Source organism: Nansenia antarctica (genome assembly GCF_963989245.1).
Source record: "Nansenia antarctica genome assembly, chromosome: 10".
NCBI lineage: Eukaryota > Metazoa > Chordata > Actinopteri > Argentiniformes > Microstomatidae > Nansenia > Nansenia antarctica.
In genome coordinates, this window is record NC_137680.1 from 24,858,054 (window position 1) to 24,871,400 (window position 13,347).

The following is a 13,347-nucleotide window of genomic DNA, read 5'->3' on the forward strand; positions in this document are numbered from 1 at the left end:
ATGTTGCTTGATTGGTAGTTTGAGAGATCGAAAGTTAATAAATGCTTTGTAAAATATTAACTGTGAAGTCTTGGATTTTTTTGTTATCATACAAACACTTACGTAGTCATGCAGGCACACACACACACACACATTCACGCACACACACACGCACACATAGGCACACACACACACATAGGCACACATACACACATGCAGGCACACATACACACACACGCAGGCACACAAACATTAGGCTGCATCATGCCTTTCGTTCCTGTCTGGCCACAGGCTCTCATCGACATCACAGGCAATGTTCTCCATGGCCAAGCAGCAGGGAAGGTTTCAGCGTTGGATGATGAATCCAGCCCTGATATGTTTCAGCAGCTATGTCACCACATGCTTCCTCCACTGCTTGTAGGAGGGTTATACCCTCATGGTAGGGTTGAGTAATGGGTTGAGAAATGGAGAACATGGTGGCAGATAAAGAACAGAAAAACTTGGGTGATCGATAAACCATCATTGTGGTGGTTTTGTTATGCACACCTTGAAACTGGAAAAGCCAAATGTGGTGGAACCCCAGAGAAACAGAGACAGAGGCCAGGAGAATATATAATGATTTATTATGGATGATATAAACAAAGAAATAGGCCCTACACGAACTAGTGGAAAAACAAACATAAGGTGTGATGCAGGCGATAGTTATGGGGTGTGTAATTATACTATGTGTGTGTGCGTGTATGAGGTCAGGGGTGTTGTATTATGTGCTGCGATACTACCCTAGTGAGCAAAGTCCGAGATCCTTTTCGGGCCAGGGAGAGTGATCCATGAGAGAGTAGTCCAGAGGGGAGTCCAGGGGTCGAGCCAGGGAGGGAAATCCAGATGAGAGTAGTCAGAGGGGGTCCATACAGAAAGTTATGTCCAAGCGTTGGATCTCCGTCTGTAGCAGGGTTAAGTAGGCGGCTGTCCAGGTGGTGATTGGGACAGCTGGGCTGAAACGTAATAGCCCACACCTGCTGCAAACAGAGCCAGAGATCCGGCCCACTCAATCCGGCCGGGAGGGGGCGCCAGAACGAGGCTCACGGGGGCGTGTCGGATTAGGAGGCACAACAGGTTTGAGTTCAGCATTCTGAATGGTAGCGTTTTCCATGTGAACACAAGACATGTTATCATTGATGATTGTACGATGTACCAAATTTAGAGAATTGTGTGTAGTGTTTTGCAAAAACTGTGGTTTCGAACTGCAAAATGAGTGAAAAGCAGGAAATCTGTTTATATTTGTGCAAAATTGGTGTAAGATAAGCTATTTCAGTTTCAGTGTGTAAACAATTGAGAACCACTCTAAACCTCTGGAGGAGGTTTATGTTTGGTCTATTTCAGCTTCATTGACATGGCTGCATACGTATCTTCACTCTATGGGACTAGAGGAAAGAGTTTCTTACAGGAAAAATTTGAGACAGTTTAAACCCAATAGAATTTTATAACAAGTTTTCCCAGCGGTATTCAATGGGGAAGTGTGTCCAAACTTTTGACTGGTACTGGACATTTATAAGAGTCCGTAGTATACCTCAATGGGAGGTACTTACCTGGTTTAGTAATTACAATTTCTGTGGGGCGGGTAGCAGGAGGTAAAGCCGCCGTCTAATGATCGCAAGGTTGGCAGATCGGCGGTTCGAGCCCCGGCTGGCCACATGTCGAAGTGTCCTTGGGCAAGACAATTAACCCCAAATTGCTCCCAGTGAGCGGGTCATTGCCTTGCATGATAGCTTGGTGTGTGAATGGGTGAATGAGAGGCCGTTGTAAAGCACTTTGTATAAAGTCACTATATAAGAGTAGTCCAGTTACCATAATAATTCCCATTACTAACCCAGGTGGTGAGAATGGGGAACTTTTTCATAATCGAAAGGGCTACGGCTCAATTAACACTAGAACAGCCTTGCCTTTTTTACCTAACATAAGAGCCGCCCCGGGGGTCAAATGACCATAGTCTTTACAATGATGAGTTGCTATTTACACACAACAACCACTAGTTGATCGCCTTGTAAATTAGCCGGCCTCCTACACAGAAAAACTGCAAAATAGCTTCATACTAGCTTATCCTGATGTGATTTTGAAAATGTAAGGATACTGGGTGGTAGAACACACATATCTAGGAAAATACATGAAATAAGGGTCCTAAAATTTGATTGAGTGCAAAGATATAAAAACATGTTTAGTTACAGGGTCAAATGACCCCACCCATGGCTGTTCTAGTGTTGATGTCCAAGTTGTGTGTGACGATCAGGCCCAGATCAAGTAGTGTGTGATGACCAGGCCCAGATCAGAACATCTGATCCTACGTAAACTTCAAAGAACTGAAGCGTGAGCAACAGAGCCAGATTCTCCTGGGGCCTCATTTATAGAAAGTACTTAGATCAAATTGTTATCTTACCCGTGTCGTACGTAGAAAACCACGTCAACGTAGTGATTTATACAATTCCAACGTGAGTCGATTTGACCGTGGAAACGATCGTAGCTCTACGTCGAGTATTAATCTTGCGTACGCACATTACCTACTGGTTATGCGGAGTTATTACAGGCATGTGAGCCGTACTGCCTACTGTAATTCATGCAAGTGGCTCGTAATAAAAATTAACAATGTTGTTATCAGCCGAGAAAATGAGTTTAATTCAAGATTTAAAGGGAACTGATGTTTATTATTGTATTTCAGTCTTTCTTTTTTCCCTCCGGAGCTGTCTATCTCCCCTTCAACATTACTTCACAAGCGCTAAATTATACTGGATTTTGTCCGGTGTCTGGGAGTTCGCAAAGGGAGTTCGCAGACATGTTTTCAATGTCACCTGATAAGAATAAGAGCATTATATTATTACAGTATAAGCAGCACTCGAGTTGAGGGGGGATGAGGGGGAATGGCATCCCCCCTGAAATAAAAACAGTCAAAATCGTCCCCCTTCTAAAACGGTCATCCCCTCTTTCCATTCTTTGTCATTTTATTAATGAATGTGGTATTACTGCTATGTCAAGGTGCGAGGGGGCACGCACACATGCAATGACATTTTTACCAAGTTACTGACACTGAAGTCACTGACGTTGAGGGGATGCTAAAATTGTCCTCATATGATAAAATCCACCACCTCCCCTGATTTTCTTTTACAACTTGAGTAGCCTACTGAGTATAAGCATTTGCCTGGTTAGTTGTCATGGTCAAACGTTACAAATGCAACTTACCAAGAAGCCACCCTTCTCTGCCCTCTCCCGCTTCCAGACTACCCTATATTATAGCACTTGGCTTAATTCAGCCGCTATAATTGAGCCGCTATCACAGGGCGTTAATACAAACCTCATTCACCTGCGTTCATTTTACCTGCGTTGGTATTTATAGAAGGAAGCACGTACGCAATTTTAAACCATCGCAGCCCGTTTTATAAATAATGCTTACGTCCGTTTAGAAAAATGTGCTTACGTGAAAGTCAAAAATGACGTTCAAGTACTTTTTTATAAATGAGGCCCCTGCTCTATGGTAGCGAGTAACGTGACTGACTGTTGTTAAACTTCTTTGAGAAGTAACAGTTTGGAGGGCGGGACCCCCCTCAATAGCCTTCTATGGCTTGTCGCTGACTCAGGGCCTCTTTCTCTCTCTCCAAACAATGGCAGAGGCCCCTTGTCCCAAGGGTATAAAATGGAGGGCTTCCCAATAGTAAGCAAGTCAGTCACTCACCACCACTTCTAGGACCAGCAACAGCAGCTAGCATTAGCAGCTAACCACCGCTAACAACATGAGTTCCGACATGAACATGATGGGCAAGATCACCTTCTACGAGGACAGGAACTTCGGAGGCCGCTCCTACGACTGTATGAGCGACTGCCCCGACATGTCCTCCTACATGAGCCGCTGCCAGTCCTGCAGGGTGCACAACGGCTGCTGGATGTTCTATGAGCGCAACAACTACATGGGCAACCAGTGGTTCTTCAGGAGGGGCGAGTACTCCGACTACAACAACATGTTCAACTGGAACATGCAGTCCTGCCGCTACATCCCCATGGTAGGTCCACACGACCATCTATCTATCTATCTATCTATCTATCTATCTATCTGTATATCTACCCATTCATCTATCTATCTATCTATCTATCGTCCCATTAAACCCATGTTTTCCTTGTCCCATTACAGCACAGGGGCAACTACAGGATGAGGATCTACGAGAAGGAGAGCTTCGGAGGTCAGATGCACGAGATGATGGACGACTGTAACAACATCATGGACCGTTACCGCATGAACAACTGCATGTCCTGCAACGTGATGGAGGGCAACTGGCTCATGTACGAGCAGCCCAACTTCATGGGCAGGCAGTGGTACATGAGGCCCGGCGAGTACAGGAACTTCAGGGATATGCACATGGGCAATAACAACATGAGGTTCATGTCCATGAGGCGCATGAATGATTCCTGGTACTAGATGTTGCTTGATAGTTAGGTAGGTAGTTTGAGAGATCTAAAGAGAATAAAATCTTTGGAAAATATGAACTGTGAAGTCTTGGATTTCTTTGCTTACTTATGTAGTCATGCAGGCACACACACACACACACACACACACACACACACACACACACACACACACAAAGGCACACATACACACACACAGGCACACAAAAATTAGGCTGCATTCTGCCTTTCATTCCTGTCTGGCCACAGGACCTCCTCGACATCACAGGCAATGTTCTCCATGGCCAAGCAGCAGGGAATGTTTCAGCGTGGGATGATGAATCCAGCCCTGATATGTTTCAGCAGCTATGTCACCACATGCTTCCTCCACTGCTTGTAGGAGGGTTATACCCTCATGGTAGGGTTGAGTAATGGGTTGAGAAATGGAGAACACAATGGCAGATAAACCATCATTAGTGGTTTGAGTTTAGTATTCTGACTGGTAGTGTTTTCCATGTGAACACAAGACATTTTATCATTGAAGATTGTACCAAATTTAGAGAATTGTGTGGCGTTTTGCAAAAGCACTCTAAACCTCTGGAGAAGGTATATATTTAGTCTATTTCAGCTTTATTGACAACATGGCTGCATTTATCAAAATATCTTCATACTAGCTTATCCTGATGTGATTTTGAAAATGTAAGGATAATGGGTGGTAGAACGCACATATCTAGGAAAAGTCATGAAAGGAGGGTCCTGAAATTTGAGTGCAAAGGTATACATTTTTTGAACACCCATGGCTGTTCTAGTGTTAATTGAGCCGTAGCCCTTTCGATTATGAAAAGGTTCCCCATTCTCACCACCTGGGTTAGTAACCAAATTAGTAAACAAATGTGTACATTTCAAGCCTGCAAACTGCAACACTTTAAATGAATGTGCAATAACACTATGTGCAATATGACAACCCTAGGGTACATAAGGTTGCAGAGAATAGGAAATGTTAGAATAGGTATAGCATAGCATATGACTGTCAGCACAGTGTTTTATTTGTACAGTATAGTATAGTGGATAGTGTACATAGCCTTTATTTATGTAAACCAGCTCCTTTCCCTTCTTGTTTTTTTTTGTTTTTTTTTCTTTCCTAGCACCAGGGGAGCCCCCCCTCCCAAATGTCGTTGTTTGGTACCTGTACTATATCAATGACAATAAAGACCATTCATTCATTCATTCATTCATAATGGGAATTATTAATGAAAATTAGAAATGGGAAATAGAAATGGGAATAACTAAACCAGGTAAGTACCTCCCATTGAGGTATACTACAGACTCTTTTGTAAATGTCCAGTACCAGTCAAAAGTTTGGACACACTTCCCCATTGAATACCGCTGGGAAAACTTGTTATACAATTCAATTGGGTTTAACCTGTCTTGAATTTTTCCCATAAGAAACTCTTTCCTCTATTTCCATCAAGGGAAGATATGCAGCCATGTCAATAAAGCTGAAATAGACCAAAGACGAACCTCCTCCAGGGATTTAGATTGTTTCTCAATTGCTTACACACTGAAACTGAAATAGCTTATCTTACACCAAATCTGCACAAATCCAAACACATTTCCTGCTTTTCACTCATTTTTGCAGTTCTAAACCACAGTTTCTGCAAAATACTACAAACAATTCTCTAAATTTGGTACAATCTTCAATAAAATGTCTTGTGTTTGCGTGGAAAACACTACCATTCAGAATGGTAAACTCAAACCACCACAATGATGGTTTATCGATCAACCAAGTGTTTCTGTTCTTTATCTGCCATCGTGTTCTCCATTTCTCTACCCATTACTCAACCCTACCATGAGGGTATAACCCTCCTACAAGCAGTGGAGGAAGCATGTGGTGACATAGCTGCTGAAACATATCAGGGCTGGATTCATCATCCCACGCTGAAACCTTCCCTGCTGCTTGGCCATGGAGAACATTGCCTGTGACGTCGATGAGGTCCTGTGGCCAGACAGGAACGAAAGGCAGGATGCTGCCTAATTTTTGTGTGCCTGTGTGTGTGTACGTGTGTCTGTGTGTGTGTATGTGTGCCTTTGTGTGTGTGTGCCTATGTATGTGTGTGTGTGTGTGTGTGTGTGTGTGTGTGTGTGTGTGTGTGTGCCTGCATGACTACGTAAGTGTTTGTGTGATAAAAAATAAATCCACGACATCACAGTTCATAATTTCCAAAGATTTTATTATTTTTAGATCTCTCGAACTACCAATTAAGCAACATCTAGTACCAGGAATCATTCATGCGCCTCATGGACATGAACCTCATGTTGTTATTGCCCATGTGCATATCCCTGAAGTTCCTGTACTCGCCGGGCCTCATGTACCACATCCTGCCCATGAAGTTGGGCTGCTCGTACATGAGCCAGTTGCCCTCCATCACGTTGCAAGACATGCAGTTGTTCATGCGGTAACGGTCCATGATGTTGTTACAGTCGTCCATCATCTCGTGCATCTGACCTCCGAAGCTCTCCTTCTCATAGATCCTCATCCTGTAGTTGCCCCTGTGCTGTAATGGGACAAGGAAAACATGGGTTTAATGGGACGATAGATAGATAGATAGATAGATAGATAGATAGATAGATAGATAGATTGATAGATAGATAGACAGATAGATAGATAGATAGATAGATAGATAGATAGATAGATAGATAGATAGATAGATAGATAGATAGATAGATAGATAGATGGTCGTGTGTACCTACCATGGGGATATAGCGGCAGGACTGCATGTTCCAGTTGAACATGTTGTTGTAGTCGGAGTACTCGCCCCTCTTGAAGAACCACTGGTTGCCCATGTAGTTGTTACGCTCATAGAACATCCAGCAGCCGTTGTGCACCCTGCAGGACTGGCAGCGGCTCATGTAGGAGGACATGTCGGGACAGTCGTTCATACAGTCGTAGGAGCGGCCGCCGAAGTTCCTGTCCTCGTAGAAGGTGATCTTGCCCATCATGTTCATGTCGGAAGTCATGTTGATAGCGGTGGTTAGCTGCTAATGCTAGCTGCTGTTGCTGGTCCTAGAGGTGGTGGTGAGTGACTGACTTCCTACCTGTTGGGAAGCCCTCCATTTTATACCCTTGGGACAAGGGGCCTCTGCCATTGTTTGGAGAGAGAGAAAGAGGCCCTGAGTCAGCGACAAGCCATAGAAGGCTATTGAGGGGGGTCCCGCCCTCCAAACTGTTACTTCTCAAAGAAGTTTAACAACAGTCAGTCGCACTATTCTACCATAGAGCAGGAGAATCTGGCTCTGTTGCTCACGCTTCAGTTCTTTGAAGTTTACGTAGGATCTGGTGTTCTGATCTGGGCCTGGTCATCACACACTACTTGATCTGGGCCTGATTGTCACACACAACTTGGACATCAACACTAGAACAGCCATGGGTCGGGACCCTGTGAGTACATTTTTGTTCATATCTTTGCACTCGATCGAATTTCAGGACCCGCCTTTCATGACTTTTCCTAAATATGTGCGTTCTACCAACCAGTATCCATACATTTTCAAAATCACATCAGGATAAGCTAGTATAACACTATTTTGCAGTTTTTCGGTGTAGGAGGCAGGCTAATTTACAAGGTGGCCAACTAGTGGTCGTTGTGTGTAAATAACATATTTTCATTGTAAAGACTATGGTCATTGGAACCCACGAGGCGGCTCTTATAGTAGGTGAAAAAGGCATGGCTGTTCTAGTGTTAACTGAGCCGTAGCCCTTTCGATTATGAAAAAGTTCCCCATTCTCACCACCTGGGTTAGTAATGGGAATGATTAATGGAAATTAGAAATGGGAAATAGAAATGGTAATTACTAAACCAGGTAAGTACCTCCCATTGAGGTATACTATGGACTATTTTGTTAATGTACAATACCAGTCAAAAGTTTGGACACACTTCACCATTGAATACCGTTGGTAAAACTTGTTATAAAATTCAATTGGGTTTAAACTGTCTCGAATTTCACCCGTAAGAAACTCTTTCCTCTATTCCCATAGAGTGAAGATATGCAGCCATGTCAATAAAGCTGAAATAGACCAAACATTAACCTCCTCCAGAGGTTTAGAGTGTTTCTCAATTGATTACACACAGATACCTTATCTTACACCATTAACATATCAAGAGCTAACTGATGTACTGAGCACTGAGCTCAGAACAGTGGCTGAGTGGGTTAGTAACAACAAACTAGTGCTGAATATCTCTAAAACAAAATGTATGGTGTTTGGGTCAAGACATATGCTGGTCACTAATCCTCAACTAAGCGTATCACTTGGTGGAAAGCCAGTAGAACAAGTTAAAAAGACCAAGCTAATTAGCATTGTGCTGGATGCTAAACTTACATGGACTGAACATATTAATAACATTGCAACTAAAATGGGTAAGAGCATTGCCGTAACAAGGAAATGTTCTAAGTATTTAACATCAAACACTCTAAACCAAGTGATTCAAGCTATATTTTTGTCACACCTTGAGTACTGTCCAGTAATTTGGTCATCTGCAGCTAAGAAAGATCTAAGAAAACTCCAAATCGCTCAAAACAAAAATGATAGATTAGCTCTCCACTGTTCAATGCGTACAATTGTTTTTAAATGCATAGAAATCTGGCATGGCTTCCTGTAGAAAACAGATACAATCCAGTCTTCTGATCTTCTTCAGGAATGTCATAAATTACAAGAAACCACAGTACTTTTCCGACCAAGTAGTGTATATCAGAAATGAAAATAACTATCTGACCAGACAGGCCATTTCAGGATATCTCTTACCAACTAGACCTAGGACAAATCTTCTCAAATCTACTGTAATTTACAGAGCCATTACAGGATGGAACTCTTTACCCAAGCATGTTAGTAAAATTAATTCTAGAGGCACTTTCAAGAAAACAATAAAAGAGGACTTAATACAATTAACTCTGGATGAACAATAGATGATTTATCTTGTTTAATGATCTGTTGTATTTCATTTATTTTCTTTGGTTTTTATTTCTTTTTTTCTTTTATTCCTTTCTTTTGTTATTATGATGTATGTATACCATTTTTACAATTGTCTGTATGTATATAATGTTGACAATTGTTCAAATATGATTTTTGTGTCGGACCCCGACATGGCATTAGCTAATGGGGATCCTAATAAACAAACAAACAAACACCAATTCTGCACGAATACGAACACATTTCCTGCTTTTCACTCATTGTGCAGTTCTAAACCAGTGTTTGCAAAACACTACACACAATTCTCTAAATTTGGTACAATCTTCAATGATAAAATGTCTTGTGTTCGCATGGAAAACACTACCATTCAGAATGGTAAACTCAAACCACCACAATGATGGTTTAACGATCACCCAAGTTTTTCTGTTCTTTATCTGCCATCGTGTTCTCCATTTCTCAACCCATTACTCAACCCTACCATGAGGGTATAACCCTCCTACAAGCAGTGGAGGAAGCATGTGGTGACATAGCTGCTGAAACATATCAGGGCTGGATTCATCATCCAACGCTGAAACCTTCCCTGCTGCTTGGCCATGGAGAACATTGCCTGTGATGTCGATGAGGTCCTGTGGCCAGACAGGAATGAAAGGCAGGATGCAGCCTAATTTTTGTGTGCCTGCATGTGTGTATGTGTGCCTATGTGTGTGTGTGTGTGTGTGTGTGTGTGTGTGTGTGTGCCTGCATGACTACGTAAGTGTTTGTGTGACAACAAAAAAATCCACGACTTCACAGTTTATATTGTCCAAAGATTTTATTCTCTTTAGATCTCTCAACTACCAATCAAGCAACATCTAGTACCAGGAATCCATGATGCGCCTCATGGACATGAACCTCATGTTGTTGTTGCCCATGTGCATATCCCTGAAGTTCCTGTACTCGCCGGGCCTCATGTACCACTGCCTGCCCCTGTAGCTGGGCTGCTCGTACATGAGCCAGTTGCCGTCCATCACGTTGCAGGACATGCAGTTGTTCATTTGGTAACGGTCCATGATGTTGTTACAGTCGTCCATCATCTCGTGCATCTGACCAGCGAAGCTCTCCCTCTCGTAGATCCTCATCCTGTAGTTGCCCCTGTGCTGTAATGGGTTCAGGAAAACATGGGTTTACTGGTAGGATAGATAGATAGATAGATAGATAGATAGATAAATAGATAGATAGATAGATAGATAGATAGATAGTGTGGACCTACCATGGGGATGTAGCGGCAGGAACTCATGTTCCAGTTGAACATGCTCTGGTAGTCGGAGTACTCGCCCCTCTTGAAGAACCACTGGTTGCCCATGTAGTTGTTGCGCTCATAGGCCATCCAGCAGCCGTTGTGCACCCTGCAGGACTGGCAGCGGCTCATGTAGGAGGACATGTCGGAACAGTCGCTCATACAGTCGTAGGAGCGGCCTCCGAAGTTCCTGTCCTCGTAGAAGGTGATCTTGCCCATCATGTTCATGTTGGAAGTCATGTTGATAGCGGTGGTTAGCTGCTAATGCTAGCTGCTGTTGCTGGTCCTAGAGGTGGTGGTGAGTGACTGACTTGCTACCTGTTGGGAAGCTCTCCATTTTATACCTGTGGGACCAGGGGCCTCTGCCATTGTTTGGAGAGAGAGAGAGGCCCTGTGTCAGCGACATGCTATAGCAGGCTATAGATGGGGGGTGTCCCCCCCCCCCCCCCCCGCTCTGGTCTGTTACTTCTCAAAGACGTTTAACAACAGTCAGTGACGCTACTGTACCATAGAGCAGGAGACTCTGGCTCTGTTGCTCACGCTTAAGAGCTTTGAAGTTCACGTAGGATCTGATTTTACACCGGTGATCGTTTATACTGATCATAATCCTTTGGTGTTCCTTCACAGAATGTGTAACCTCAACCAACGCCTGATGTGTTGGTCGCTAATGGTCCAAGGTTTTAATTTGAAGATCCGACACAGGAACATTTCTGAAACTGTATCTGCTGAAGCCCTTTCTCGTTGATACAGATTTTACTTTTGAGAATATCATAAAATTCTGTTCTGATGAGGCATGAAACATCACATGCCTTCCACCAAAGTCCCACTAGACGCATTATGGACTATGATGATAAATGCATACACACCGACACAACATTATATTTTTTTACTATTCTATTATTGCTCAGTTGTATCTTGACTTATTGTTTCCTTTTATAAGTATTGCTATTTTGTTTTTTCATTCTGATGAAATGGTGACTGGAATTGAATCCATAATAATGTTACTCTCTTGTACTTGTATAATGGGATGCTCTAAACCTTTGGCACACATGGCAATAAAAGTTCACGAATCTTGTGGTTGTCCTGGGGGAGTGGTTGGGGGGGAGTTAACCAGCTATTGTTCCCACCCATTACCTGTCTGTGCAAAGTGTGGAGTGACAACGAAAAACTATGAATAGGGATTTTCTCTGTTAGTTGATTTGAGTTGTACCCACATTCAAATACACATATCTTCTTCAATTAGTTTCCCATTTCAATGTATGACACATCATTTGAAAGCAATCTGTCCTTTCAGAATATGTAAAAAACAGTGGTATGTACTGTATAACAAAAAACCCTGGTATGTACTGTATAACATGATAGCCATCTATGAGCAATGCACTGTGTATAAAATGATGACCACGGGTCTTTCTGCTGCTGACCAAGGGGCTGAGTCCTGTTGATGGGGCCAATTTGTCTTTTAGAGTCTGTAGGCTACTGTATTTGTTTATTAACATTTCATAAATATGATATATTGTCTGAATTATTTTCTTGTTTTATAAAATGTTAATTATTTTCATTTATTGTGCTGGTTTATTATGAACAACATGTAAAATTGCAGGAAACTAGCACAAATAATTGGGTGGGAGAGAGGGGCCACTGCTGCCAAAACGTGCACAGTTTTGGGTCGCTCCACCGCCAAAAAATCTCACTCCAAACTTTTGGTGAAACTTGGCAGCCCTGAATATGTGTGTGTGGTTACTATCGGTAAATCTATTATAGCTTTCTAAAATATTCAGTAAAGGAAATATCTTCCTCAACCAGATCCACCGAACCTTGAAAGACCTGTAGGAGTTACAATTCTGCTGCTATTTGCCGAAGGGAAAGTCTCGGTGAGTTCTACTGAGATGCTAAGGTGTTATTGAAACGTGTATGAAAGGTGTATGAAACGTGCTGTGCTGATAAAAAGAGACTATCAACTTGTTAGACTGACTGAAATGATGTGATAACGTCCTGAACGTTAGCATTAGCAACTGTTAGCTTGTTAACATTAGCCGCGCTAGCGCGTTAGCATTAGCCGCGCTAGCTCGTTAGCATTAGCCGCGCTAGCATGACTTATACAACTAATGACCTCTAACGATATTGTTGAGGCTTGAAGCGCACCAGCGGTAATGCAGCTTTTGGGTTGGTGTAATGAGAGTTTGCAGAACTTAATGTATACGTGAGTTGGTGTTAATATGCTCTGTTGGCCATGCTGTGATAGTTTGCCAAGTTCTAGTTTAATCTAGAGTGAGCTAAAGTAAGTCTATGCAACATGTGTGTCATTGGCACAGACTGTATACATGACAAGTGGTTAAAGGAGTAGTGACAATTTTATTTGAGTTAACAGATTACAGTTAAATAGGATTCAAGGTGTTATATTAATTGTTCTTATGTTCATATAAAACAATGGTGCTGTGGTTATTTTTTCAAGGAAAGTATATATGTAAACAGTGTAGTGATGGTTTTTCTGGCTTTGTGGGTACAAGGCCAGGTCTTCGTCTTCTTCTTTTGTCTTCCTGTATACTGGGAGTGTGTGATTCTACCAGAACCCATTCTTCAGCCCAACTCGCTTCTGATGGAGAGAGGTGCCGTTGGTTCCTGGAGTGGCGAGCCAAAACCTTGAGCTGGATCGAGAGAAAAGGAGAGATGCTTGAATTATTCCTGTTTAACGACAGAGTGGTAGGAC

The 13,347-nt window shown here is 42.6% G+C and overlaps 3 protein-coding genes across 3 annotated transcripts; 1 reads left to right on the forward strand and 2 right to left on the reverse strand.

Annotated features, from left to right (window-relative positions):
- Positions 1–3,764: 3,764 nt before the first annotated feature.
- LOC308166961 (gamma-crystallin M2-like) lies at positions 3,765–4,435 on the forward strand (the record flags this gene model as incomplete). Its single annotated transcript, XM_080541288.1, has 2 exons — positions 3,765–4,022; positions 4,151–4,435. Exons 1-2 carry the CDS (start codon positions 3,768–3,770, stop codon positions 4,433–4,435), a joined length of 540 nt encoding a protein of 179 aa, XP_080397414.1. The 5' UTR covers positions 3,765–3,767.
- A 2,236-nt stretch (positions 4,436–6,671) lies between these two features.
- On the reverse strand, positions 6,672–7,419 carry LOC308166949 (gamma-crystallin M2-like; the record flags this gene model as incomplete). The annotated part of the gene is made up of 2 exons (XM_080541276.1): positions 6,672–6,956; positions 7,153–7,419. 2 exons carry the CDS (start codon positions 7,417–7,419, stop codon positions 6,672–6,674), a joined length of 552 nt encoding a protein of 183 aa, XP_080397402.1.
- A 2,796-nt stretch (positions 7,420–10,215) lies between these two features.
- Positions 10,216–10,880, reverse strand: LOC308166942 (gamma-crystallin M2-like; the record flags this gene model as incomplete). The annotated part of the gene is made up of 2 exons (XM_080541269.1): positions 10,216–10,500; positions 10,614–10,880. The coding sequence occupies 2 exons, from the start codon at positions 10,878–10,880 to the stop codon at positions 10,216–10,218; spliced, it is 552 nt and encodes a 183-aa protein (XP_080397395.1).
- Positions 10,881–13,347: the final 2,467 nt, after the last annotated feature.